The sequence below is a fragment of the Nothobranchius furzeri genome, chromosome 11 (assembly GCF_043380555.1).
Source record: "Nothobranchius furzeri strain GRZ-AD chromosome 11, NfurGRZ-RIMD1, whole genome shotgun sequence".
Taxonomy (NCBI): domain Eukaryota; kingdom Metazoa; phylum Chordata; class Actinopteri; order Cyprinodontiformes; family Nothobranchiidae; genus Nothobranchius; species Nothobranchius furzeri.
In genome coordinates this window covers 23,109,699-23,134,533 of record NC_091751.1, presented here as the reverse complement: position 1 = coordinate 23,134,533, position 24,835 = coordinate 23,109,699, and the positions used below count along the sequence as shown (strand labels likewise).

At 42.3% G+C, this 24,835-nt stretch overlaps 1 protein-coding gene and 1 long non-coding RNA gene across 2 annotated transcripts; both read right to left on the bottom strand.

Moving 5' to 3' along the window:
• Window positions 1-5,493: 5,493 nt before the first annotated feature.
• Window positions 5,494-5,808, bottom strand: LOC139061911 (uncharacterized). Its single transcript, XR_011515554.1, has 2 exons — window positions 5,674-5,808; window positions 5,494-5,588 (listed from the first exon to the last, which is right to left on the bottom strand). It is a non-coding gene; the product is annotated as an uncharacterized lncRNA (long non-coding RNA).
• A 7,546-nt stretch (window positions 5,809-13,354) lies between these two features.
• Window positions 13,355-19,787, bottom strand: LOC107374492 (plasma kallikrein). Its single transcript, XM_015942650.3, has 9 exons — window positions 19,612-19,787; window positions 19,380-19,536; window positions 18,169-18,278; window positions 17,720-17,882; window positions 14,407-14,525; window positions 14,188-14,320; window positions 13,951-14,057; window positions 13,647-13,806; window positions 13,355-13,532 (listed from the first exon to the last, which is right to left on the bottom strand). Exons 1-9 carry the CDS (start codon window positions 19,670-19,672, stop codon window positions 13,418-13,420), a joined length of 1,125 nt encoding a protein of 374 aa, XP_015798136.3. The 5' UTR covers window positions 19,673-19,787; the 3' UTR covers window positions 13,355-13,417.
• Between the last annotated feature and the right edge of the window lie 5,048 nt (window positions 19,788-24,835).

Here is a 24,835-nt window from a genome sequence, read left to right as displayed (position 1 = left end):
GTGATGTTATGAGATAGTTCAGGAAGAACTCAATTACCCAGAAGGCTGGAGAGGAGATTATAGGAGGGAAGGGAAACTGCATGGATGATACAGTAGTGGTGGCTAGTGCTAAATAAAGATCTGGAAAAGGAGTTTTCACGCCTCGTGTGCTTATTATAAGATTAAGCAAGACAACACATGGTGTCAGAAGTGGCCGTGAGCAAGACGAAGGACAGATTTGCCACGGGGGAGCCACGAAAGACGGATGTAGAGGGAGAGTCTATGGAAAGCGTGAGTAATGGCGCGCTACAGAGCTACATGCTAAAGACCTGTGCTGTATTGTGTGACGCCCGTGAGCGACGGTAAAAGTGAAGCAGATCGCGTGTGGTCACTTAGAGCAAACAGAAGAGGAATCGGTGCCTGTGAGAGCAGATAGACAACAGTAAAGAGCTGCAGTGACTGAGATACCCCGACGTGCTGCCATGGATAAGCTAAGCCCGCCCTCATCCATGCAAGTGACTGGTAACCTTGCTGAAAACTGGAAGCGCTTTAAGCAAAGGTTTAATATATATTTGACTGCAAGCGGAGCAGGTGGAGATGATGAAAAACTGAAAGCTCACATCCTTTTGCATGTTATAGGGGAAGATGCATTGGATATATATAATAGCTTTCAGCTGGATGAGGCTGATTTGACTTTGGCTGACGTGATGAATAAATCTGAAGAGTACTTCGTACCTAAACAGGATGTGACCTATGAGAGGTACAAATTTTTTACCCATGATCAGAAGCAGGGGATACCTGTTGATCAATATTTAGCAGAGCTTCACACATTAAGCAAATCGTGTGAATTTGGGACTTTGAGAGACTCGCTAGTAAGAGACAGGATTGTCTGTGGAACTGTGGATAATGCACTGAGAGAGAGGCTGCTGAGAGAGACTGGTCCTACACTGGATAAGTGTGTCAGCATGTGCAGAGCAGCGGAAACCACACGAGCACAAGCAAAGGAGCTCCGGAGAGGTGAGACGTCAGTGCATGCTCTAAGTAAAGATGGAGTAATAAAGAAAACATTTACCAAACAAAAGTACCAAAAAGGGAAAGCTACAGAGTTCAGATGTGGTAAATGCGGAAGCAGTCACAGACCAAAATCGTGCCCAGCAATTGGGAAATCCTGTAACAATTGTGGGAAAATGAATCACTATGCCAAATGTTGTAAAGCAGCTCCAAAACAGAAAGTTCCCACAGTCGATGAAGAAGCAGAGGATGAGGAGGAGTTCATTATAGATGAAGTACACACCTCTACATCAGAGAAAGAGGAATGGGTGGTGCCAGTTGAGGTCAATGAGGCAATAATTCCATTCAAGTTGGACACAGGGGCCCAGGTTAACTTGGTATCATGGGAACGTTACAAAGCTATGACAAAAAAGAGCAAAATGCATCCTGTGAAAATAAAAGTCACTGGATACACAGGAGAGAGAGTTCCTGTTAAAGGTGGATGTGTTGCGACATTCAGATACAAAAAACACCAGATAAGAGCACAGCTGCTGATCGTGGATAAGAGTGTACAACCAGTCCTAGGACTCAGTGCATGCGTAAAGCTCAACCTGGTTAAAAGGGTGTACATAGTCTCCACACCAGAAGCCCCGAATGATCAGGATTCCCTCATGGAAGAATATAAAGACTGTTTCGAAGGACTTGGATGTCTCCCAGGACAACATGAAATATGTGTGGATAAAAATGTGCCACCTGTTGTGCATCCCGGTAGGAAAATCCCATTTGCCTTGCGGGAAAAACTAAAAGACGAACTGGCACGCATGGAAAAACTAGAGGTCATCAAGAAAATAGATGAGCCAACTGAATGGGTCAGCTCACTGGTGGTTCTACAAATGAAAACAGGTGCTCTCAGAACATGCTTGGATCCAGGGGATTTAAATAAAGCTATTAAAAGAGAACATTTCAAGCTGCCAACCAGAGAAGAAATCATGCCACAGTTTGCCGGAGCTAAATGGTTCAGTAAACTAGATGCCTCATCAGGTTTCTGGCAGCTGAGGCTGGACGAGGAGAGCTCTAGACTTTGTACGTTCAACACACCTGAGGGCAGATACAGGTTTCCTCGTCTGCCATACAGTATCCTGTCAGCTCCTGAAGTCCACCACAAGACCATTCATATGATTTTTGAGCACATTCCAGGAGTGGAGACCATGATGGATGACATCATAGTTTGGGGAACCACTAGAGAAGAACATGACCAAAGACTGAGACAAGTACTAGACAAGACAAGAGAAGTCAATCTGAAACTAAACAAAGATAAATGTGAGTTTGGAGTGAAAAAACTTACATTTGTGGGAGATGTTGTCGGTGAGAACGGGGTGAAGCCAGACCCAAAGAAAACGTCAGCAATATGTAACGTGGAAAGACCAAACAACAAAGACGACGTCAGAAGGTTTCTAGGAATGGTCACCTATCTGGCAAAGTTTGTCCCACAACTGTCAACAGTGTCAGCCCCTCTCAGAAGTTTGCTTGAACAAAAGAATGAATGGATCTGGTCCCATGAGCAAGAACAATGTTTTCTAAAGTTAAAAGAGATTCTCACACAAGAGCCAGTGCTGAAGTTTTATGACCCAGAGAGAAGCACCAGGATCTCAGCAGATGCATCACAACACGGACTGGGTGCAGTGCTGCTGCAGCAACATGAGGAACAGTGGTTGCCGGTAGCCTACGCATCCAGAGCTTTGACGAGTGCAGAGACACGATATGCTCAAATCGAAAAGGAGCTGTTAGCGAGCATGTATGCTTGTGAACGTTTCCATCAGTATGTCTATGGCCAAACTTCTGAAGTGGAAACTGACCACAAACCACTGGTGTCCATCATGTCCAAACCACTGAACGACTGTCCAGTACTGATACAGCGCATGCTAATCAGGCTACAGAAATACGACGTGCACATGATCTACACCAAAGGAAAGTATATGTACACAGCTGATACATCATCAAGAGCAGTGGATAAGGAAGAGCATGAAGACCTTGAGAAAAGTCTGGACATACAAGCATATGTTGACATGGCGATGACATCTCTGCCAGTATCTGCTGACAGATCAGAACAGATAAAAATAGAGACAAATACAGACGAAGTCATGAATGAACTTAAGAGCACAAAAATCCAGGATTACTGGAACTGCAGAGGAGAACTAACAGTGGTGGATGACATAGTGATGAAAGGGAGCAAATATGTCATACCATCCTCATTACGCAAACAGATGCTCCAAAAGATCCACGAAGGTCACCTCGGAGAGGTCAAGTGTAAACGCAGGGCAAGAGAAGTAATGTACTGGCCAAGAATCAACCAAGACATCAGCCAGACCACAGCTTCATGTGAACAGTGCCGCATCTACAGGCCCAAACAGCCGGCGGAGCCACTGCTGGCTCACCCAGCACCACACAGACCTTACTATAAGGTAGGAACAGACCTGTTTGATTTTGATGGGAAAAGTTACATAGTGGTGACAGATTACTTTTCAAACTATCCAGAAGTTGGGCTACTGCAGACAACTTCAAGTAAAGCAGCGATCGCTTATCTCAAGACTGTCTTTGCCAGGCATGGTGTCCCATGTGAACTTTTCTCCGATAATGGGCCCCAGTTTTCCAGCTGTGAGTTTGCCACCTTTGCTAAGGAATGGGGGTTTCAACACTCAACATCAAGCCCCATATATCCAAAGTCCAACGGCTTAGCAGAAAGCTCCGTCAAGATAATAAAAACATTAATGAAAAAAGCTCAGGACAGAGGATTTTCAGAAGAGCCTACTGATCTATAGAAGCACACCGTTGCAGAATGGAATGTCACCAGCTCAGATGCTGATGGGGAGACGTATTCGATCCAACCTACCAGTCAATGAGGACCTGCTGACGCCAAAAACTGCACATAAAGTTAAGGAAACAAAGGATGGACAAAAGGTGAAACAAAAACAGCTGCATGATCGCAAGGTGAGACACCTGCCTTCCCTGAAGCCAGGAGACAAGGTGCGTCTCAGAGACATTACTACAGGGACCTGGAGACATCAAGGTCAGGTGAAGGAGGAGGTGGCGCCACGTTCATACAGGATCCAGATGGAGGGTGGAGTGTCCCTGAGGAGAAATCGAGTAGACCTTCAGCTACATCCAGAAGGAAAAGACACAAAACCTCAGGAGACAGTGCAGCAGGACATGGAGAAATCTACAGAGTCAGCAAACAGAGGGTCAGAAGACGCTAGACGTGGCCCGTCACAGGACTCCGCGTCACCTGCTGCCAAGGGCGTCAGTTTGTTTTTAGAATTGCTGGGGACAATAACCATACACTTGAGTGGGGTTTAAAAATTGCTGGGGACAATCATTAAATAGGCTAGCATATTTAAGTATTCATCAGTTTTTAATGTTTCACTCCAATATGCAGAGGAGTGTATTGACAGTTATTAAAAATCCTGTTTTGTTTTGTTTTTCCAACGGCACTGAAACACCTCATTTGCCTGTAAGCAAGGTGGAATCTTTACATCCATATAGCTAGCCTAGCAAAAAAGATATTGTATTATTATTATTGTATTATATTATATATATCCTTGTTATGTTATTTGTGACTGTCAAATAAGATTTTCAGAGAAAAATACTCATCTTTTTATCAGGCTCCACTCTCTGGTCATCTCCACACTCCGACAGGCTAGCTGTCCGTGAACTACCGGATTCATTGATTTTTTTTAAAAAGTTAAGAAGCTGAAGTAGGTGAAAAGTAGGTGTCTGTCGACCATGTCGAAAAGAAAGAACGCAACCGATATCAGATGGTTTTTCTGCTAGAAAAATGTGCTGTAAGTGCATCCCAACAAAAAAGACTAAGATATCCAGTTTTATCATTTGATATTGACTTACTTAGCAGTAGATAAGAGGGCAATGTTTCTCTCATCTACTGGTACAGTTAGCTAGCAGCAATAATGGTTAAAAACCACGCACTTTATGCTAGGTGATCAAACCTCTTTTTCCCGTGACATTTTTACTGTTCATGTGCTATTAGGGGCATCTGGGAAGATTTCATAGGTTGAAAAAATGTCTAGGTTTTCATCATTTTTCAGAAGACTTCATCTTACAACACGACAGCACAGCCCTGTGATATACTCCCGACCTGCTCAAGTGGATAGTTCTGAAAGGAGGTTGCAGTAGCCTACTGACATACAGGTGTTGCACCTGTCACTGAATGGTGCTGTTTAACTAATTCCAACTAGGTCCCCATCTAGCAAATGGTCCCATTATGTGAAATGACCCATCCATAATTAAAGTGTTAGAGGGATTAAATTTTAGGTTGAAGTGTGAGAAATGAAGAAGTCTCAGAATAAAGTTTTGTGGTGTAAAAGTGACTGGGAAACCAGATGCTAACCGTGTGACCCTACATGACCTTAACCAGCCCAGCCCTTCCATAGCCTTGCAAAACTGTGTTAATCTTAAATCAGATTTTGATGGCATTGATAAGTCTATGCTGCATTAGCAAAATAAAAAAAATAAAATCACAAAAGTTGTAATGTTTATTTGAATATCCATTTTCTATCAGGAACAGCATGTGACAGAGGAAAATGAACACATGCAGGAACAGGCAGCTGAGAATGGAGAGGTGAAATTCACATCAACAGAAAATCATATAACCTTACAGTAAATATGAAACCAACTTTGGTATACTCTTACAGCAAGTGCAATCACTGGATGAAGAAATGGAGAGTGTTGAAACAAGCTCAGATCAGATTCAGCAGGTGAGGGTTCAGGAAGCAAACATGTGCAAGTTTTATCCATCTGCAGGGCTTTGCATTGGTTCAACTTGTACAAAAATGTGGAAGGAAAACAGATTTGATTAAAACAACAACAGATAGATCTACAACACTACAATTACTACCAAAATACAAACAGAAAAGTAAGTTGTGTATATAACATAATGGCAATAGTAGACCAATTGGAGAACACTGTGTAGAATCAAAACATTTCTGAGAACTATGTATGGAAACTAATGACAACTGAATAATTACATTATAGGTCGAGTCATCAGCTACTGATGTGGGGAAGCAGGATAACGCTCCACACGCAAACCAGATCCATACAGCTGAGGGTCCAGGTTCCCCATACCAACCAGCAGCACAGCTAATCGAGCCACAAACTCTGCCGAACCGCACTCTTCACTTCCAGGAGAGCTGGTTCAAAATCTTCCCCTGGCTCCATTACAGTCCTGAAATAAAAGGAGTTTTGTGCTTCTACTGCACAACTGCTTTTAAAAAGAACATTTAAACAATGGCAAAAAACTGAACATACCTATATTTCTCTGGGGTTCAGAAACTGGAAGAAGGCTAGGGAGTCATTTGACAGGCACGCTAGTAGTAGGGCACACACACACACAGGTCAGTCAGAATGCAACTGTTCTCAGTGTGTTCACAATGTGTATTTGTGTGCATTCAAACTTAATGGTTATTTCCCTTTTCATTTTTGTTCTGTTAATAAAACAGTTAACTGATCCATCTTTGACTAAAGAATCCTTCATAATATTTTAAGCTTCAAAAGATTCATCAAGGCATCCAAACAAAATAAAGAGAGAACGGCTAATGTAACGGATCACCTTCTGACCTGCTCAGTAGATGTGGTCTGGACAATTTGTGTCATCACTCTTGTGCTCCACATTCACCAAAAAGCAGATTATGGCACCAGATTATTCTTCAACTTGCTTTTATTGGCAGCAATCTGGTCCAACAGAACACACACAATTTCCATCAATATGTGTTATCCAGCCTCACACAGGGGTCTCCACCAACTTGCATGTTACTGTGCTGCGTGATTGTATAGTGGTTATTATTACTATTCAAGTTTTTTTTCACATTTTACATAAAAAACAGATTATAGTGGATGACCAAAAGTTGCTAATAACACTTGTAACACAAATACATTTTTCTACTGTAACATTCATACATGAGCCTACCTGGTATAACAGAACACACAATTTCCATCACTAGCCACGTTTAAATGGGCACAAGTAAATGGACTGAACACCCAGTCAGATCAAAAATTCTGCACATTACACTTTTCATTTCGTTTCATGGCATTTGTTTACCATCTTTTCCAAGAAATACAATTCTCTGCGCATGCTCAACCTATTTATTCGGATGGAATGCTTGGTGCATAAATTAGTGTCCATTACAGACATCTGGGATTTCTGAACAGCCAAGATTTTCATCGGATAGAGGAGATTTTGCGCATGTAAACGTGGCTAATGTGTATTATCCAGCATCACACTCTGTTCAGGTTAAGACAGCGAAGTAACTTAACACTCACTCACGAGAAGTTAGCTTCTATTAGCAACACGCTAATCGAAGCATTATCACACATATTACTTGCTTTTCTTTTTAAAGCTACAGCTAAACTTCTCACAGAACACTCCCAAGAGCCCTCGCATGTCAAAAACAAGTCACAAAAGCTACTTAACTTAAAATCGACTTTTTAACAACTTATAATTCTGCTCACGTGTACTCACCTCCACCAGCTACATGCTAACAGCTGGGGTGGCTGTAAGCACGCCTGAAGGACGCCTGCATTAATCACATTAAAATATCGCCTTCTTTTGGTGTTAAATAAAATATAACATTGCTTACCTCTTGGAGCTAAAGAAGAATAAGGGATTCTTGAGCAGTGTGGGTGACGTGCTCTCCTGCTTATCACAACTGCTGACAGCTGGGTGGCAGGGTACTCAGCATAACGCAGGGCACTTTTTCAGTAATGTTACAAAAATAATCTAAATTGATTACGGTTTTATTTTTATTTAAAGCTCAAGTATAAATAATTAGATGCCAGTTGCAACATTTAAAAATCTGCCGGGGACAGACGTAGGTATACATCTGAGCTGGTAAAAAAAACCTAATCAGCAGGCTTTTTTGAAAGTGGGGGGGACACAGCGGCCAATCACAAATTTTGCCTGGGGACATGTCCCCGGCGTCCCCGGTTAAAATGACGCCTATGGATTCAAATGTAAAAGGTACCCATCCCTAAACACGCCTTTGTTTGACCCTTAACCAATCAGAGTGAGTCATAAGCCCCCTTCAGACAGGCCATGAAAAACGGAAATGTTCCGGAATCTGTCTGTAAGACCTCTGAATACAAACATCCGGATAACATGTTCCGGAATTTATCCGGACGAAGCCCCTAGTAACAGGTCCGGACTTGTTATGGACAGAGTGACTGCTTCAGACTGGTGAGGTAAAGTTCCGGACAAGGGGGAGGGGGAGGAGGGGACCGGGGGACGCTGTGCGCACCTATATAGCCCGCTGCTGTAGCATGCGGCGAACAACGGCAGCTCGCCTCCTACGGTACCGCCTAGACGCGCGACGGAGCGCTTCACAGCGCTTCAGTGATTCCTTTAACCATTGAGCTTCATCATCCAGGTCTCTTATGCGTCTTCGTGTGCGCAGAATTATGCTTAAGCGCCTCGTGATTTTTATCTTGAGAGGCGCTATAGAAATGATATTTTCTTCTTCTTCTTCTTAACATAAGTCCGATTCCCCCCCACCCCACCCCCCGCCGCCGCCGCCGCCGTCAGACATCTGGAACTTTTCCCTGCTGTGTGAACGCAGCCGAAAGGACAAGTTCCGGTACAAAAGTGGTGTGTCTGAAAACACAGTTCCGGTTAAAAACCGGATTGAATTGTCCGCAAATGTTCCAGAATGTCTGTCTGAAAAGGGCTATAGTAATATATTAGTGCCCCGCTTGTTTTCACCTGTGTGTGAACAAACATGGCTTCGGCCGCGGCTGAGAGCGACAACAAGGTTTTCGTTCCGAAGAGGAACGCCTCGTCCATTATATGGAACTGGTTTGGTTTTTCACCAGATGACAAAGAGCAGCAAAACGTCATTAGCAAGGAGATCGTCAAGGCAAGTGATGGCAACACCACAAACTTGTTTAATCACTTGAAAAGAAGGCATCCCAAACAATACAATGAGAGCCAGCTGGCAGCTAAAGCTAAAAAGCCTGCGGCTGCAGCGGCTAGTGCTTCTTCCAGGCAGCAAACGCGAACAGAAACACTCACAAAACTCTCCCTACGGCAGAGACAGCAGATGATGGAACAGCGTGACAGATGCAGTGACGTACCACTTGGTTAAAGATTTGTGTCCCGTGCGAACAGTAGGAGTGGGATTTAAGAAAATGATAAAAACATTGGATCCGCGCTACGAGTTTTCCAGCCACAAGTACTTTTCAAACACCGCCATTCCACGCATGTACGCTGAATGCAAAGTGAGAGTTGCAGAAAATATTCAGAATGCGCAGTTTTTTGCTACCACAAGCGATCTCTGGTCCAGCTGCACTTCAGAGCCGTATTTGAGCTTAACTATCCACTACATGAGCAACTGGGAGCTACATAGTATTTTGAACAAGGTAATGTTTGCACAATATGTTTGCAATTGACATGTTTGCCCTTTATATACATTTACGATTATAATTTATGTTAAGTTACTTGAAAAACGAGAAAAACTGATTTTTGTAATTGTTTCTCTCAGGGCTTCTATCATCTCTGGTGTGAGTTTAAAATATAAGTGTGTTAGCACTGTGTTGATTATCCCTAATATAAATAAATGTTTATTTATTCAATGTTTCTCTTCATTAATACGCAATAGAAGTTATGCTATTCATGGATAAAAAAATCGTGATAAAATCGAAATTGTGATAAAATATTGGAAAAATCGTGATATTCTATTTTTGCCATATCGCCCAGCCCTAAGCTGAAGTGAATATATTAGTTAATAAAGGTCATTGCCAATTAAGATGATTTGTTTGTGTTGATATAAATTAACTGCAGCTCGTGAAGATTTCACGGAAAGTTTAGACTAGATTGATAATAGGTGTGGATTCATTGTTCCCCTGTTAAAGGGGTGGTGCCCCGTGGATATCCTAATATCCTAATTAATTAATTAATCGGTAAATATTTCCATATTTACAAATGTATTGATGAATCCAAAAAGTAAGTAAAAGCTTACAAATTATTCGTGCCCAATATTCACAACACGGGCCTTGAGGGCCGGTATCCAGCACGTTTTTGTGGTTTCTCTATTCCAACACACTAGATTCCCTAGTTGCAGTGGTCCGCAGAAGCCTGTTAATTGAAATCAAGTGTGAGACCCTTTCAGGTGAGATGGGCTCAGTGCCATTCGAACCCTGCGTGCTGGGTTAACCTTCCCCGCAATGAATCTGCATATTTCCACTTGAACATATTTGCCAAATAACTTGTGCAATAAGCAGGGTTTATTTTACTTCCACAAAAAGTCAAAATCTAGGTTTGATATTACAGAAAACAGGGACGGCTTGCCATCAAGTTTAAAAGCTCTCACTGATTATTTAGGCCAGCATTTTTGAAGTTTGGCTGTCCAAATGATGATGGGATGGTTCGCTGGCAAATACTATGGGTCCAGTACACACCAGGAAAGTCTTGGGCACGGAACCGCGTCTTAGGTGGACTCGCGAGATACCAAAACTTCTAAGTTCAGGGTTTGTTTAAGCCATCCGCCATCAAACCAAAAAGAGGGAATCACATATGATATCACTGTTTAATGTCATACATGAAGTTGATCCTCTCAACTGCCAGGATTAAAGCCATGAAAAACACATCATTGAACTTCTCGAACAATTCAGGAAGTAAATAAGTTGTTAGCTCACGTGTATTGACATAATCTACATAGACATGATATAGCATCGCTGTAATAGTCTTTTATTTTGAAAATTACTGGGGGTTTTAAAACCATCTGTGATTTTTCCTCTAATAACGGCGGAAATTGATGTGATCCAGAAGCGGCACATGGCAAAAATAGAACCCAATCCAATCTTTAGAGGCACTGCATGCCACTTTTGGGACATGCTTGAAAAATGTCACATGATGACTGGTTTGACTAAGCAAACCATACCCCAACCACTGTCACAAAACTTGATGAATTCAATGTTTATGCCATTGCATTTACACTTGTAAGACTGTCAACATTAAGCCTGTCTAAACAGTGAGGATTGTTGAATAGTTTTAATGGTTGCAATGAGTGCTTGGGTAAATTGGCAAAATGTTCAAGTGCTGGATTGCATGTAAGAGTTAGTGGTATTTATGCTCACATTCTACAAATCTTTCCATGCATGTGTTGTAACAAAACAGGTGTGTTAGGGATTTTATCAATATGTTTATCAATAAACACATTTCCTGCAGCTAGAGAGAGGGACAAGAGAAAATAAGGCAGACATGCAACCAAATCATGATTTGTGGCAAGTGCACTGGGCAAATGCCCCGAACATCTGGTCACAGAGTTTATTTATACAAATTATAAGAAAGGAATGGGAGTGAGATCATGCGAGGGAGAGAGTGGGTGTGTGTGTGGGTATGGAAGGTTACAAGGACAAGAGTGTGTGTGTGTGTGTGTGTGTGTGTGTGTGTGTGTGTGTGTGTGTGTGTGTGTGTGTGTGTGTGTGTGTGTGTGCTTCAAGACATTCAGTTAATAGGATTAAAGTAATGAAATATACATTTCCATAACAAGGGGATTTTTTTAAAATATGACAAATTATTCCTTAACCATTAAGGACATCAAACCTAAATGAAAATATATGCAGTTGACACCGAGAAGAACTATTCTTGTCTCACATGAATTGGTGAAATGCATGTTTATGCCGTTGCAATTACATTTGTATGACAGTCAGCATCTAGCATGTCTGAACAGTGAGGATTTGAAAACACTTTCAGTTGCTGAAATGCATTCGAGATAGACCTCAAATGGTACAGCACTTGCTTTGCAAGTGAGAGGTAGCGTCAGCAATTCCCACATTCTCCAAATATGTTTATGCTTTGGTTGTGATATAGCAGGCAATATTGTAAATTCAAATTCAATTCAAAAATACTTTATTATCCCAGAGGGAAATTAGAGTTTGAGTACACACAATTCTGGATTCAGACATACATACATACACACATGGCAAGAATTGGTGACTGTGGTCATTCGCAACCTGAGTCGCGCTACCTTAATAGATCAAGAGGGTTTATATGAGGATAGAGTTGGGGGAGGGGAAAAAGGCACTTCAGAGTTACCCTCCACAGAGAGGGTAACTTTGCTATGCAAAAAAACACCTCAGACAGATATGCACACAGACTTCAGACTTTACACAACATGTGTCCACTAGGTGGGGCGGTAGGGTTGGGACTCTCCTCGCTTCAGTGTGTGCAGCCGCATGGGGCAGCACTCATCACCTCTGTTTGGACAGGGGAGGGAGATAATGGGTTAGAGGGCACAGTGACTCCTGGATACGGTTCCACGGCCTTCACCGGTCACAGTCCTGCCCAGGCTGGGATAGGGAGAAAGAGTTACCATAGCGACAGCCGCATTCCACATTTCTTCTGAGGGGGGAGTTATCACTTCAGCCTCACAGGCTCAAGGGCACCAGATTCAGATAAAAATTGTTTTGGGGACAGACAGAGATAATTTCCTCTCTGCGTTAGTGTTCTGTTGGTCTTCAACCCCTCTAGATCCAATAATGGCGTAATTAATCTATCCCAATCCGTGCTGATCCATCCACTCGCTCCTTGATGGAATCCACCTTTTGTGCTGGAGCCTGAATCTCAGCCAAAGTTCCAAGCTTACAACTCACCTCGACAATTATATGAGTTTGTACGTTCACAGCGCAGTGTAAACCATCCCTGAGCTCTGGGACTGGGCCAATATTCCTCGAAAACTCGTTAATTTTCCGGTAAGCCAGGTAACCGCTCAGGCCAAACAGCAGGAATCCCAACACCAAAACGACAAATATTCAAACATCTTCAGAATCCTCTACAGACAGTTGAGAGAGGCAGATCAGGTTCCACTGTTTCCAGGAGTCCATGATATACCCAGCTGGCTCTGTCCCAGAGGGGCATCCAGGAGCCCCTTCTCCCATTCTCATCGTTGAAAAAATGTTGTCAATCGCGTTGAGAGACCAACTGACCAGATCCATTTTTAATAATTTCCAGTTTCCAGAAAAAATGCAGAAAGCGCCGTGCACAGACAGGACAAAGAGCCTTGGGATAAGGAGGGAGGGAGAGGAGAAAAAAGTGTCTGTACTCTCCAAGAGCCGGAAGAAAAACTTGTACTAACACTCCAAACAGAACATTTAAGAGTTTCTTTTGCAAGAATTAAAAAAGACAGCATAACATTAATGTGAATCATATATGAATAGTTTGATTCTTCTTCACTTTTTAGCCTGTTGAATTACTGTTGGTGCTCCAGTTGAAAACATTCCCAGTATGAGAAACCAGATGCGATCTCTGATTATAAAAACAATAGAAAACCTTTCGATTGCCTCTTATTAACGGCTTAAAAATGTCAAATCAAAACCCAAAAACTGCATGCAAACACTTTTATTCATGTTCACACTCACAAAGTAACAAAACATAACAAATGTTTTCCTATTGCACTGCATTGACGCAGTTCCTCAATGAAAACCCAGAGACAACATTGTCCAACTTGTTAACCTTAGGAGGAGCAGGCATGGTGATGACACGCTTAAGAAAGCAGCGCCTCCTAAACGATAAAGAAACGTTTATTGTTGCTGCAACACAATTCAGTGTTGGATGAAAGTGTAGTGGTTAATAAATAGAGGCTATTGCCTGAACTTTAACCAAAGTTATACTGTACCGAAAAGCTGCATCAGAGAAGTTGTCAGTAAGGTAGGTGTAGAACTGGCAGCTTAGATCCTCGGTGCATTTGGCTTGACACGCCCCTGCGTTGTCCAGCTGCTCATTACGAATGTCAGAACCTCTAAAATCAGCTCCTTCATGTGTCCGCTTGATCCAGTCTGTTAGCAAAGATACATATGGTCAAATTACACGTTAAAACATTATAAAAGTATAAACTTGATTCAGTCAGAGCATAAAGAATGTCCACTATCTGTTTACATCATGAGGTAACTGTGATTGGTAATGAGATTACCAGTACGTACCATTACTGAGCTGACAGAAACGTGCTGGAAACCCCGACGTGACTCCTTCTTTTTCTTCGAAGGTCAAACCATTTAGGTTGTCCTTCAAAAAACAGGTGAAGTCATTTCTGCAGACACAAATTTTACTTTTAATACAAAGGGGAAAAGGCTTATCAGACCTGTAAGATAATTTTGCTTAAAGGACTCATGATTTTTTAAAAAAAGTGTCTTTCTTACTGGAAAATGGACACATGGTACCTGACAAAAGAGAAGTAGGAGCAGCGAGGATGAGCAGAGCACAGGACCTGACAATGTTCAGAAGATGCAGCCTGCAGAGACAGGAGATCACTTCCTGGGATGTTGGTGCTTTGGAAAAGCTTGCCTTCACATGCTGTAAGAAATAAACAAATAAAATGCATGAATATCCATCACAAGCCATCATAAAGCATTGCCTCTAACTCTCAGGTGATGGTGTACCTGGAGCAATCTGTTGAGGGAACTGAATGTTCTGAGAGAATCCAGATATGAGTCCAGTTTTTCTTTCTACGTTAGGGGGAGCCGGTACAGGCCAGCTGAATTTCAGGTGACATTTGAACCTGGAATGGAAGAAAATACATGTTTGATGACATCTGTCGGCCATAGAGGAATTTTTAACAGATTTAACAGTCTAGTTGGAGGAACAAAGTCCTTAAGTCCAGGAAAGGCCAGTTAGAGAGAATCTTTTGTGCGGACCTGGCCCTTCATGATCCAGTCAATGTCCAAACGAAAGGTTGCCCTCTAGTGGTCACCTTTGACACTGCTCACAATTATGAATGTATTAAAGTCAGGAGTTAACTTTGAATTCATAAACTGTTTTAATTGATTTATGTTTACTCATGGTCGGACTTTCCTTATTGGTCAGTTTGATCAAGTCACATCACAGCTTAAAAAGTTGTATTAAAGCACACTAAGTATAATTTTATATATTTGAATGATATTCTTGAGCCAAAAGGTGCTAAAATGACTCTTTTCAGGTTGATTAAATGGTCCTTTCAGCCCCTCTGCTCACTGTGGGGAGAATATCACTTTGAAATTTTAGAGTTAGACTGAGATTCTCTTTTTTAAACCTAATGGGACATCGGCAGTTTAGCTGCACCTTTGTCAGCTTTTGCTAAGGATGGTATCACAAATGTACAGGTCAAGGTAGAATCAAAAGTAATGTGGTGAAATTGTGGTTCCTCCAGGTAAAGAAACTTGCTAAAGTTAAGTCTGTCTTAGTGGAGAGGAACTGGAAGTATAATTTTTTATTTATTTTATCACCTTGAGAACAGATTACTGCAATGGTCTTCATGTCGGGGAAAGTCAGGGCTGTCTTCCAAAAATTAAACTGGTGCAGAAACCCACGCCACGTCTGCTGCTGACGGGCACCTGCAGCTCTGAACACCTCTCCCTGGAGCTGGCTTTGCTTCATAGGACTTCAGTTGTTTTTTAAGAGTTTGTTTAGAAATTCTTGTCCTGACATAGAAATCCTGAAACAGGCTGGCACCATTGTAGCTTTCTCATATTCTCATGCAGTATATGATCCAACACGACTTCTAAGGTCGGCTGACCAGCAGCTACTGGTCGATCCGAGGGCAAGACTGGAGCTCAGAGGGGATGGAACTTTTGCAGTAGCTGCACCTTGGCTTCATAACTAGCTGTCTGCTAGTATTATAGTTCTCCTCATTTTTACTCACTGACATTTGGCTCTACTCAACAGTTATATAGTACTTATGACTAACATTTTAATTTTATTGATGTTTGTCAATGTGTTTTAGCTTTGATGTCTTATTTTTTTTGTATTGTGTTCATCATGGTGGCGCCTCTGACGAAACACAGAAAACCTTTATCTGATGAAGCAAAAAAGATAAAAAGAATGTCCGACCAAAAGAAAACAATAAGAGTCAACATCAGGAAGCGAGAGCTCAGAGACGTAGAATTGGATGCAGAACTCGCAGTCATGTTCCGATTCTTGTAAGTGTAACTTTAACATGTAGTCAGCTGGTTTGAAAACACGAGCTTGCAGTGAGGGGGTAAACAGTCTGTTTTTGTGACAGTAATTTAAAACAAACACTAGGAGTGTTGAAGCTGGCTAAATTTGTCTAGTGTTCCTTTATTTTGTCATTTTCTTTTACATGATATTCCTATAAACTAGTCGTCCTGCACAAACATTGAGCTGCATCGCGTTTAAAGGGAGACTAGGCAGTTTTTGCTTGCTTTAGTGCCCCCTAGTGCCCATTTGTAGAACCAAAAGCAAAATTTATCTCCTTGCTGTGTCTTTTTTTAACTCCTTAATTTAACAGCTGAAATGTCTCCCCTGCCAACCTTAGTGTCTACTAGTGTTGTCAAAAAAATCGATACCTAGATATAAATCGATACTAAAAGTGGTATCTAAATTAGATATTCCATCCCTGTGGTATCGATATTATGGACTATTATACACAGCTTTCTTCGAGTACACCGACACGCACGACAGCCAGATGCCGTAAAGCAGCCTCCGCCTCCCAGACAAACAGAAGAAGACGCCGCCGCATGGCTACATTACAATTTCCCACGCGAGTTGTCTCCGATCCAAGTTTTGTCTGCCAAATAAATAAACAAAAACATAAACAGCGAATTTGGGAGGCGCTTCACAGCCCAACTTAATTAGCATACCAAGTCCGACACGTAGTTGTATATTCACGCTTATGTGCTTAAAGGAAACTCCCGTTTATTGCAACTCGGACTTAATTTCTAGCATGCAGTACGTTTGTTTACTCACGCTGACAACTTTGGTGCTACTTGGAATCCCCGGGGTATTTACCGTAGGTCCATCGCCGAATCGCCGTCAGCGTATATCCATATAACGGGTGCGGACAGGCACCCATGGTGCAGCCTCGAAATAAGACATTATCTGCACCAAACATCTTCATGTCGAAAGGTTTTGTTAGGAATCATTAACGTGATTCCCCTGTTCGTTTGGAGCGGGTCTGGTCTGGGATTTCTAGGCGTGAACAGACTAGCTGCGGCTAATCAAACCGGCGCTTTTAATGACGTCACTGCCGTGCGCCAGTCTGTTTTTATTAAGATTACCGGTAGATGTACCTTTGTCCTATTGTGGAGAAATTCGTTTTCTCCCTTTATTGACCAACAGAGTTGTTCAAAAGTACAGAACAAAACATATGGCATTACATCTTATGACAAAAATGCACCTTAAACAGAGTTTAAGCAGCAAAATATCACTCTGCAAATAGTGTATATATAGTGAGACAATTCATGATTTAAAGTGTTAACTTTCGCCAGTTTTTGTATGCACGTTTTAAAAAATGCTGATACTTGAAAGGTTTAAGCACTTTATACACTTAATTCTTAACATTTAATTTTTGTAATATAAATTGAGGAATGTTATTTTTTGAATAAATTTGTTTGATAAATTGGTGTTTTTAAATAGTATCGAAATCGAGTATCGAGTTTTGTTTCAAGTATCGAATCGAGTTTGAAATTTTAGTATCGTGACAACCCTAGTGTCTACAGGAGTGATTCATCACTAAATTAAACAAATCAGCTGTGTTCATGATCTTAAACACGCAGGAAGTATGCTGGAAGCAGACTGCAGCGTCCCAACCATCAGCAACTTTGAAGTTGCAAATGAACTATTCTGGCCACAAGGGGCCACAGGTGGCCTTTCAATAACCCTGTAAATGGTGTAAATGGTCATTTTAACACACACTGGATCAAGAAAGTTATTTAAAAATATAAAAAAATTGCAAAGTATCCCTTGAAGGACAGTTACCTGATATTTGCTTGTGAGAAATCTTTGTTTACAAATGTAAAGAACTGACAGCCAGGGTCCTGAGTGCAGGCTCTCTGACGCTCATTATAGTCAGCCGTGAACAAGGTTCTGTAGTCGGCGCCGAAGAAGTCCACGTTCTCAAAATCCTGAGAAAAGCAAGGTACTGGCAAATAAAACAAACAAAAACAAAAGGTTCAACAAAAATGACACTAAACTACTTTTACAGAAAATATAATTAGGAACTGATTTTGTTGCTCCTCTGACGGTTTTTTTATTGCCACAATCACAGCAATAGGCCAATTTCCCAATTCCCTTCTGACATAAGAGTTGTGATGCAACGGTGGCTGCATTTCATTTAAAAGAAATTCTGCGCTTTAAGTTCATTTTATGGAACTGTCACTAATAACAGCTGTCTTGATTAGTGATTTCGATAACCCTGGTGAGCCTACGTGGGTCTGGACTGCACGGTTTGAGTGAAAACCCAGATGTGACTCCCAAGAGTTGAGTCTGTGATGTTGGCTGCCCAGATGTAGTAGATTTGAGGAAGCAGTGGAAGTGTCTGAAAAAGGAGAAAGATAAAATTATTTTGAAACTCTCATCAGTTCTTTTTCATGTTTTTTGTGATGGAAACAGAGAAAAAGTGTGAATTGCAATAAAATGATTTGAAAAACTGTTACAGTCGTATTTGAAGACGCTTTAGCCAAACTTAAAGTGTTTCCTATAATTTGCCAAATTCTTGATACTTATTAGCCAAGAAATCGACAGTAGCTGAAGCAAAATGATTTTGCTCTGCATGTTGGTATAGCCATGCTCCATGGGAGCCTCAGCAGGCCTACCATTAGCCTGAGCCAATCACAGCGCTCTATCGGTTTGGTGGGCGGGATGACGCATCGGAGAGGAACAAGATGGTGGCGGCTCATTTCAAACGGCTTTGGCACAAACTTTGGACTAATTAGACTTGGACTTTTCTTTGAGTCAAGTGCAGATAGAGGTACTTAAGTCCTTTATATCAAAAAAGATGTATGTTCATCTTCTTTGACACATTATGGCATACTGCCCTGTTGACTGACATTCATAGCGGTGAGTACATCATGTTGGTCGTTGTCCAATAGTGGACGGAGACAGTTTGAAAGACAACCATAGATTCCACCTCATGACTGAGATCTCCTTGGGAGTCATGGCCAGACTACATATTCACATATATGTAGGATGGCCACCAAGTATTAGGGAATTTTGCATTTTGCATCATGTCCCCTCAGCATGGAAATCAGCTGTGTTGAAGTGAAGGTCCACATCTTAAACATTAATAGTCTAAACCTGTCCACTTAAACAAATAGACAATCACACACACACACACACACACACACACACACACACACACACACACACACACACACACACACACACACACACACACACACACACACACACACACACACGCACACACACACACACACACAGAGATTGTGAAAGGTCCAAACATTTTGCTTTTACTCTTTGTTTTTTTCTTAATGAGCATTAAAATTCAACATCCTGGCCCAAATCGTGACAACCCCCGATTTAGGTAACAAACAAAACATTTATAGTAATATGCATTTAAATATTTACTGTTTGCTTGATCTTTTATTTATCATATATTACAAAGCCCTCTCCGTCTTACCGATCGTCTGTGGTCCAGTCAGGTCGAATAAAGGTGAAAAAGAGGCACTCGGGGTGCTGAGTGCACAGCTGCTGACAGTGATCCACGGACGGAGAATAGAGGAACGTTAGATCTGATCCAGGAAAATCCACGTTGAACAGAAACTCTGTGTTACAATCTGAAAAACACAAAACAAGTCTCACACACAAAATTGTCTCACAATAAAGAGATTTTACTTCATACAGATGATTACCATCACTTAGGGAAAAGCTGCTGAAGGACAGCAGAAGCACAACAACCAACAAGGGCACCATCTTCTGCTACAGTCAATCCACAAAGAAAAGGAAGCCGTTGAAGCACAGCTAAGGCTAGTTAGAGAAGTGGTTTTGCAATTACAAGCTGGCCATAGTGCAGCGTTTCATCCCTCCAACTGTCTGTTTGCACACCTAGATTGTGACAGAACCAAATACTTCTCTTTCATGGCCTGTTGTTGCAGTCAGTAAACATGAAACACAAACCAGTAGTGGCAACAGTGAGATTATCAAATCCATCTTTGGTACATATCCTGTCTGACACCATGCCATGGTCTCTGTTACCTTCTGCTTGATGTACCGTTATTTAGTGCAAAGCTTCACATGAAGAAGTGTAAATCCACAAAAGTGAAGTGTGATCTGTTTTGTGTTCAAATGTAAACACAGATAATCAGATGTTTGTTGTAATGGGAAGCTTCAGCAGGACATCCTGTGATCCATTTTTGATAATATTTTATGTTTTTATGAAAACTAGAGAATTTTACCTTTTTTCTTTAGGTAAACTTAAAATAACTGACGTTTATTTAATTTAAAAAAATTCCTCCTTTTTTGCATGAACAACATGCAAAACCAACAAATTATTAAAAAACTGATCCATGGTCCATGAGTGACAGGATGTGCAGAATGACTCGATTGACTTTTCATGTCAGCATTTACCCAAATGTGCAATCTTGGCATATTTGAGTTCTATAAATATCACACATAGGCCCAATCCCAATGCTCGCACTTGCACCCTTCAATTGCCCGTTCCCGGCCAGTGGTGCGAGTGCGTAGGGTGTCCCGTTTCTCAAGTGTGGAAGTTCATCATGCCCCCATTGCACCCTTAATCTGAGCTTCACCCAAGTCCACAGCGATGCGGACCGCGGGCAAGGGAATTACCCACAAGTCGTTGCTGCAGGAGAAAAGGCTCAAGTTCCTTTTCTGAAAATATGTATTTTCTAATAAATTAGGTACTTTTAGGCTGATTAGTTGATGCTCTAAGACTTTTAGACAAAGCAATAATAAATGTAAGTTTATTTCAAATAACTGTTTGGCTGTTTGTTAAAAAGTTGTTAAAGGTTTTTGAAAAAAGTATCACAGGGACTTGCATCCCGGCATGTGCTGCGATCGACGACGCAATACTCCCTGTTTCAATTCTTCAGATATTTGCACACTTGTATCATGCACTCGAAGCCTTACAGTGCACTTTGCTGAAGTCCGCAGGGCGCAATGCGAGCATTGAGATTGGGCCATAATAAAGTTTTTGATGCAGTGGGCATATTGAAGCAGAGAAACCCTTCTTCACTTCAACACAGCTGATTTAAATCAGTGTGTGTGATTAACAGGACTCCCCAGAGCTTCATGACCTGCTAAACAGATAATTAAATCCTTGAATCAGGTGTGTTGGAGCAGGAAACCTCAAACATGTTGGGTTGGGGTTCTGAAAAACTAGGGTTGGACACCACTGCCCCAACCAAATATAAATTAATCATCCTAACACAAAAATTGAAACAGAAAAGTGATGAATCAACCAGCCTGAACATGAGACAAAAACATTTGATTTCCTCCTTTTCCTCTAAGAACAAGTAGAACATATTCCTTTAAAGCTGCATTAAACAGAATTACGAAACTCACCATGAAAAAAAGCAACAAACACACTTTAGGTTATTACAACACTCATGTTGCTTCCATTTTCATTTGCTGAAGAACTACACACTGGAGACTATTAAGGCTGTCCTCTGCTGTTTCAACATGTCACACACTTTTACATCCTGCTTTACAATTTAGGCCTAGTCCACACGTAGCCGTTTTTTTTAAACGAATATCCGCCCCTCCAAAAACTTGCATCCACACCACCTCGTTTTAAAAACAAACTCTGTCCACACATACCCAGATAAATACGTTGTTAAGGACATGCCAGACCTGTAGGTGGCAGTACTTCCCCCGTTCTTAACCTCGTCCTTCGTCTGTGGTCTTCCACAAGGAGCAGTAATTCCGCTTGCAAAAACAAACAAGCAAAAAGCGCTTGGACAATTGATAAAGCGAGCGCAGCTCTGAGGGCATCCATGCTGTCGGCTAGTGTAAACACAGGTCACACACGTGATGTCAGCATTTTTTTGTCGCGGACCTTAAAACTCCAGTTTTGTCTGTCCACACGCAGACACCCAAAACGGAGAAAACACAGATCTTCACTTTGGCCGGAGTTTTTAAAAAGATTCGTTTTCGTGTGAAAAAACTCCGTTTTCGTGTGGATGACAGACCAAAACGTAGAAAAATATCTACGTTTTGGCAGATCCCCGGCTACGTGTGGACAGGGCTTTAGTGGCAAGCAGATATTGCAGCATGGACTCATTTCAATTGTGGTAAATCTTTAAATTGTTTAAAAATCCAGAAAGAACTGCGCACTGGTATCAAATGACCCCAAATATTTTACTTCCTTGTCCTGTTTAATGCTTTCATCAGTGTGCCCCAGGGCAGCTGTGGCCACAATGTGTGTGTGTGTGTGTGTGTGTGTGTGTGTGTGTGTGTGTGTGTGTGTGTGTGTGTGTGTGTTCTCCTGTACTCATTATATACTGAGGACCATCATGAGGTATTAAGCGACCGGATGAGGACATTTTTCAGGCCCTCCACAGACTGTGGTGCATTTGATTTTATTCATATAAAATATATTTTTACTCAGAGTATCATCTGTGTATGGATGTTTGCCTTAAAATGTGTTCAAATATCAAAACCATTAGATGTAAAGTGAGTGCATTAATCTGGTGAGTTTTCAGATGCACAAACTAGGAGCTGTCTTACCTGTTTCCAGAAGCTTGATTTGGATCCGGAGAGAGAAAGGTAAAGGACGCAGCAATGAGAGGTATTTATACCAACGAAGGAGGAGTTGGACAGGTCACAGGACTTCACAGAAAAGTTTCCTCCCATCAGACAAAAGATCCTAAATGGAAAAAATGTAAGGGATTTACAAGGAGATAAAAATGATCAATTCAAATCAAATAAAAAAATGCACAAAACATTTCTTTAGCATTTATAACAAAAGGTATTGGACCCTTTGATACATGAATTAAGAAATCTTTAACCGTGATTTTTTTTCACCTTTAGATAGGATAGCTGTGCTTAAAGTGACAGTGTGTATTTTCCCTGGCGAAAGGGGGCATTAGATACCTAAATCATTGCAAGCAACCATTATTTTTGTGTTCAAGTACGACCTTACCAACAGATGGCCATTGCGGTCAAAAATCCTTAGGAGTCCATTCCTCCCCATCCCCGCATATTTTCCTCCTCCTGCTCCCTCACATCATCACACAAACATACACATAGGACCTTGGGGGGTGGGCAAGTCAGGGAGTGCGGGTATGGACCCCATTTCCGCATTCCTGTGGCAACCTGCCCCCCAATTTTATTTGCACCTTATACACTTCCACCGACGACATTCCACACAAACACACACTTAGGGCCTTGGGAGTGAGCACATTCAGCGGCATTTGGCAGGGGGATATTTCAGCCTCCTCCCGGGTGCCGGTGCCCACTTCCAATTTTAAACCACACTTAGACACCGAGGGCTGAGGGTGTAAGTGGGGTGGTGCGGTGGCATCAGCTGGCATAGGCCGGATGATGCCCGCACTGCCCGCTCACCACAGCCATGGAATACACCTCATGATCACACAACACTATATTGGAGCAGGCGGAGGGAGACTAGGGGTCTTAGCGCACCTCTGTTGTTGCTTGGCTTCCTGGGGCTGGAGGCTAGGAGGGAGATCTGGCCGTCTGGTTGGGGCCTGGGGTGGTGGGTTGCTGTGCTCGGCGTTGGGCGGGGGAGCCTGCTCATCAGCACCCCAGCAGAAAGGGTCAAACTCTGGTTACCGGTGATGGTTGTACCCAATGTGCAGCAGTACCGGGACCAGAGTGAATAGGGTGTGTATGGGGAGCATGAGTGGGTGTCCGGCATGCATTTTTGCAAGTCTTGGGTTGTACGTGCATATGTGAGCATGAGGGAGGGAGTGTGTGACTGTGTTTGTGTATGACTGTATATGTCAGGTGGGGCCTTTGACTCCTCCCCTCTCCTGGAACTTCTTTTGATGATATAGATCTTCGTCCCCCCTCCCCCTGCCACACCTGGTGTGAGGGGTTGTGCCTTGGTCTGCCTGAGTGTTCGTGGCAACCGGGTCTGGGGGTTTAAGATTTTGGCAACTGCCTGATCAATCCCGGTGGCTGCCTGGTGGGGTCTGGATCCCTGGGCTCTGCTGGGTCCCCGGCGGGGGTGGTCGCCCTTGGGTCCCGGGTCGCTGGGTCCCAGGCTCGGCCGGCTAGGGGGTGGGAGGCTGTGGGTGGGCCTGTGGGCTTGCCACTGATATCTCCTGGGACTCAGCCGTTTGCTGGTTGTGGCCCCCCGGGGCGATCCTCTGTGCCTCTCGAGGGGGGCGGGGGCCTTTATGGTTGCAGTCTCCTTGGGGTTCCTGTCTTCTGGGGCAGCGTCTGGATCTCTGGGACTTGGAGCTCCCCCCGTCTCCTGCGCATCTTTGGGGGGGCGGATCTGTGGTCCCTCACACTCTCTGTTGGACGCTCCTGTAGATAAACCTTACATAAACAAGCGCATGTTCACACACAGGTGCTCACATGGTGCTCTCAAAATTATGGACTTGGGCACGTTAAACACAGGTCTTAAGACTATGGTGGGCACTTAATGCACTGTGATTTCTTATTGTGATTCTTCAGTTAAGCAATGTTGATTATTTCTTCATGAAGTTGACGCAGTGATAGCTTGGCCTTGTTGTATTGTTGTTGTGTCCCATTTTTTGTTCTTTTGCTTTTTTTTTTGTCTTTTTCTGCAGGTCTAGAAGCAGACTCTTGTTCATTGTTTATTTTTGTGGAACACCCCCCCCCCCTCTCCCCACCTTTTTTTTTTTTACTTTTATTTCATTCACAATGTATAAAATAAACAAAACCAAATACAGGATACATTAACATATTGAAAAAAAACATTTGAATGAAAAGGAGCAGATAGAAGAAAAAATCTTATGATTTCTGCCCCTTTTTATTTTTCTTTCTCTTTCACCTCTGTCTCCGTGTCTGGTCGGAATTACAAAGCATTCAAGAACAATAACAATAAAGTTTTAAGTATCAGGCGTGACATTTAAAGCAGACGCTTTGATGCTCCACCTGAGAGTAAATCTGTAAGGCTTGTTA

Excerpts from the sequence above, each read along its gene's own strand:
- LOC107374492 (XM_015942650.3), bottom strand. The coding sequence starts at position 19,672 with ATGGTGCCCTTGTTGGTTGTTGTGCTTCTGCTGTCCTTCAGCAGCTTT. Across the intron at positions 13,807-13,950 it reads TTTCTGTCAGCTCAGTAATG|ACTGGATCAAGCGGACACAT; the intron begins GTACGTACTGGT and ends CTTTGCTAACAG. Across the intron at positions 13,533-13,646 it reads TTCTCTGATGCAGCTTTTCG|GAGGCGCTGCTTTCTTAAGC; the intron begins GTACAGTATAAC and ends TTTATCGTTTAG.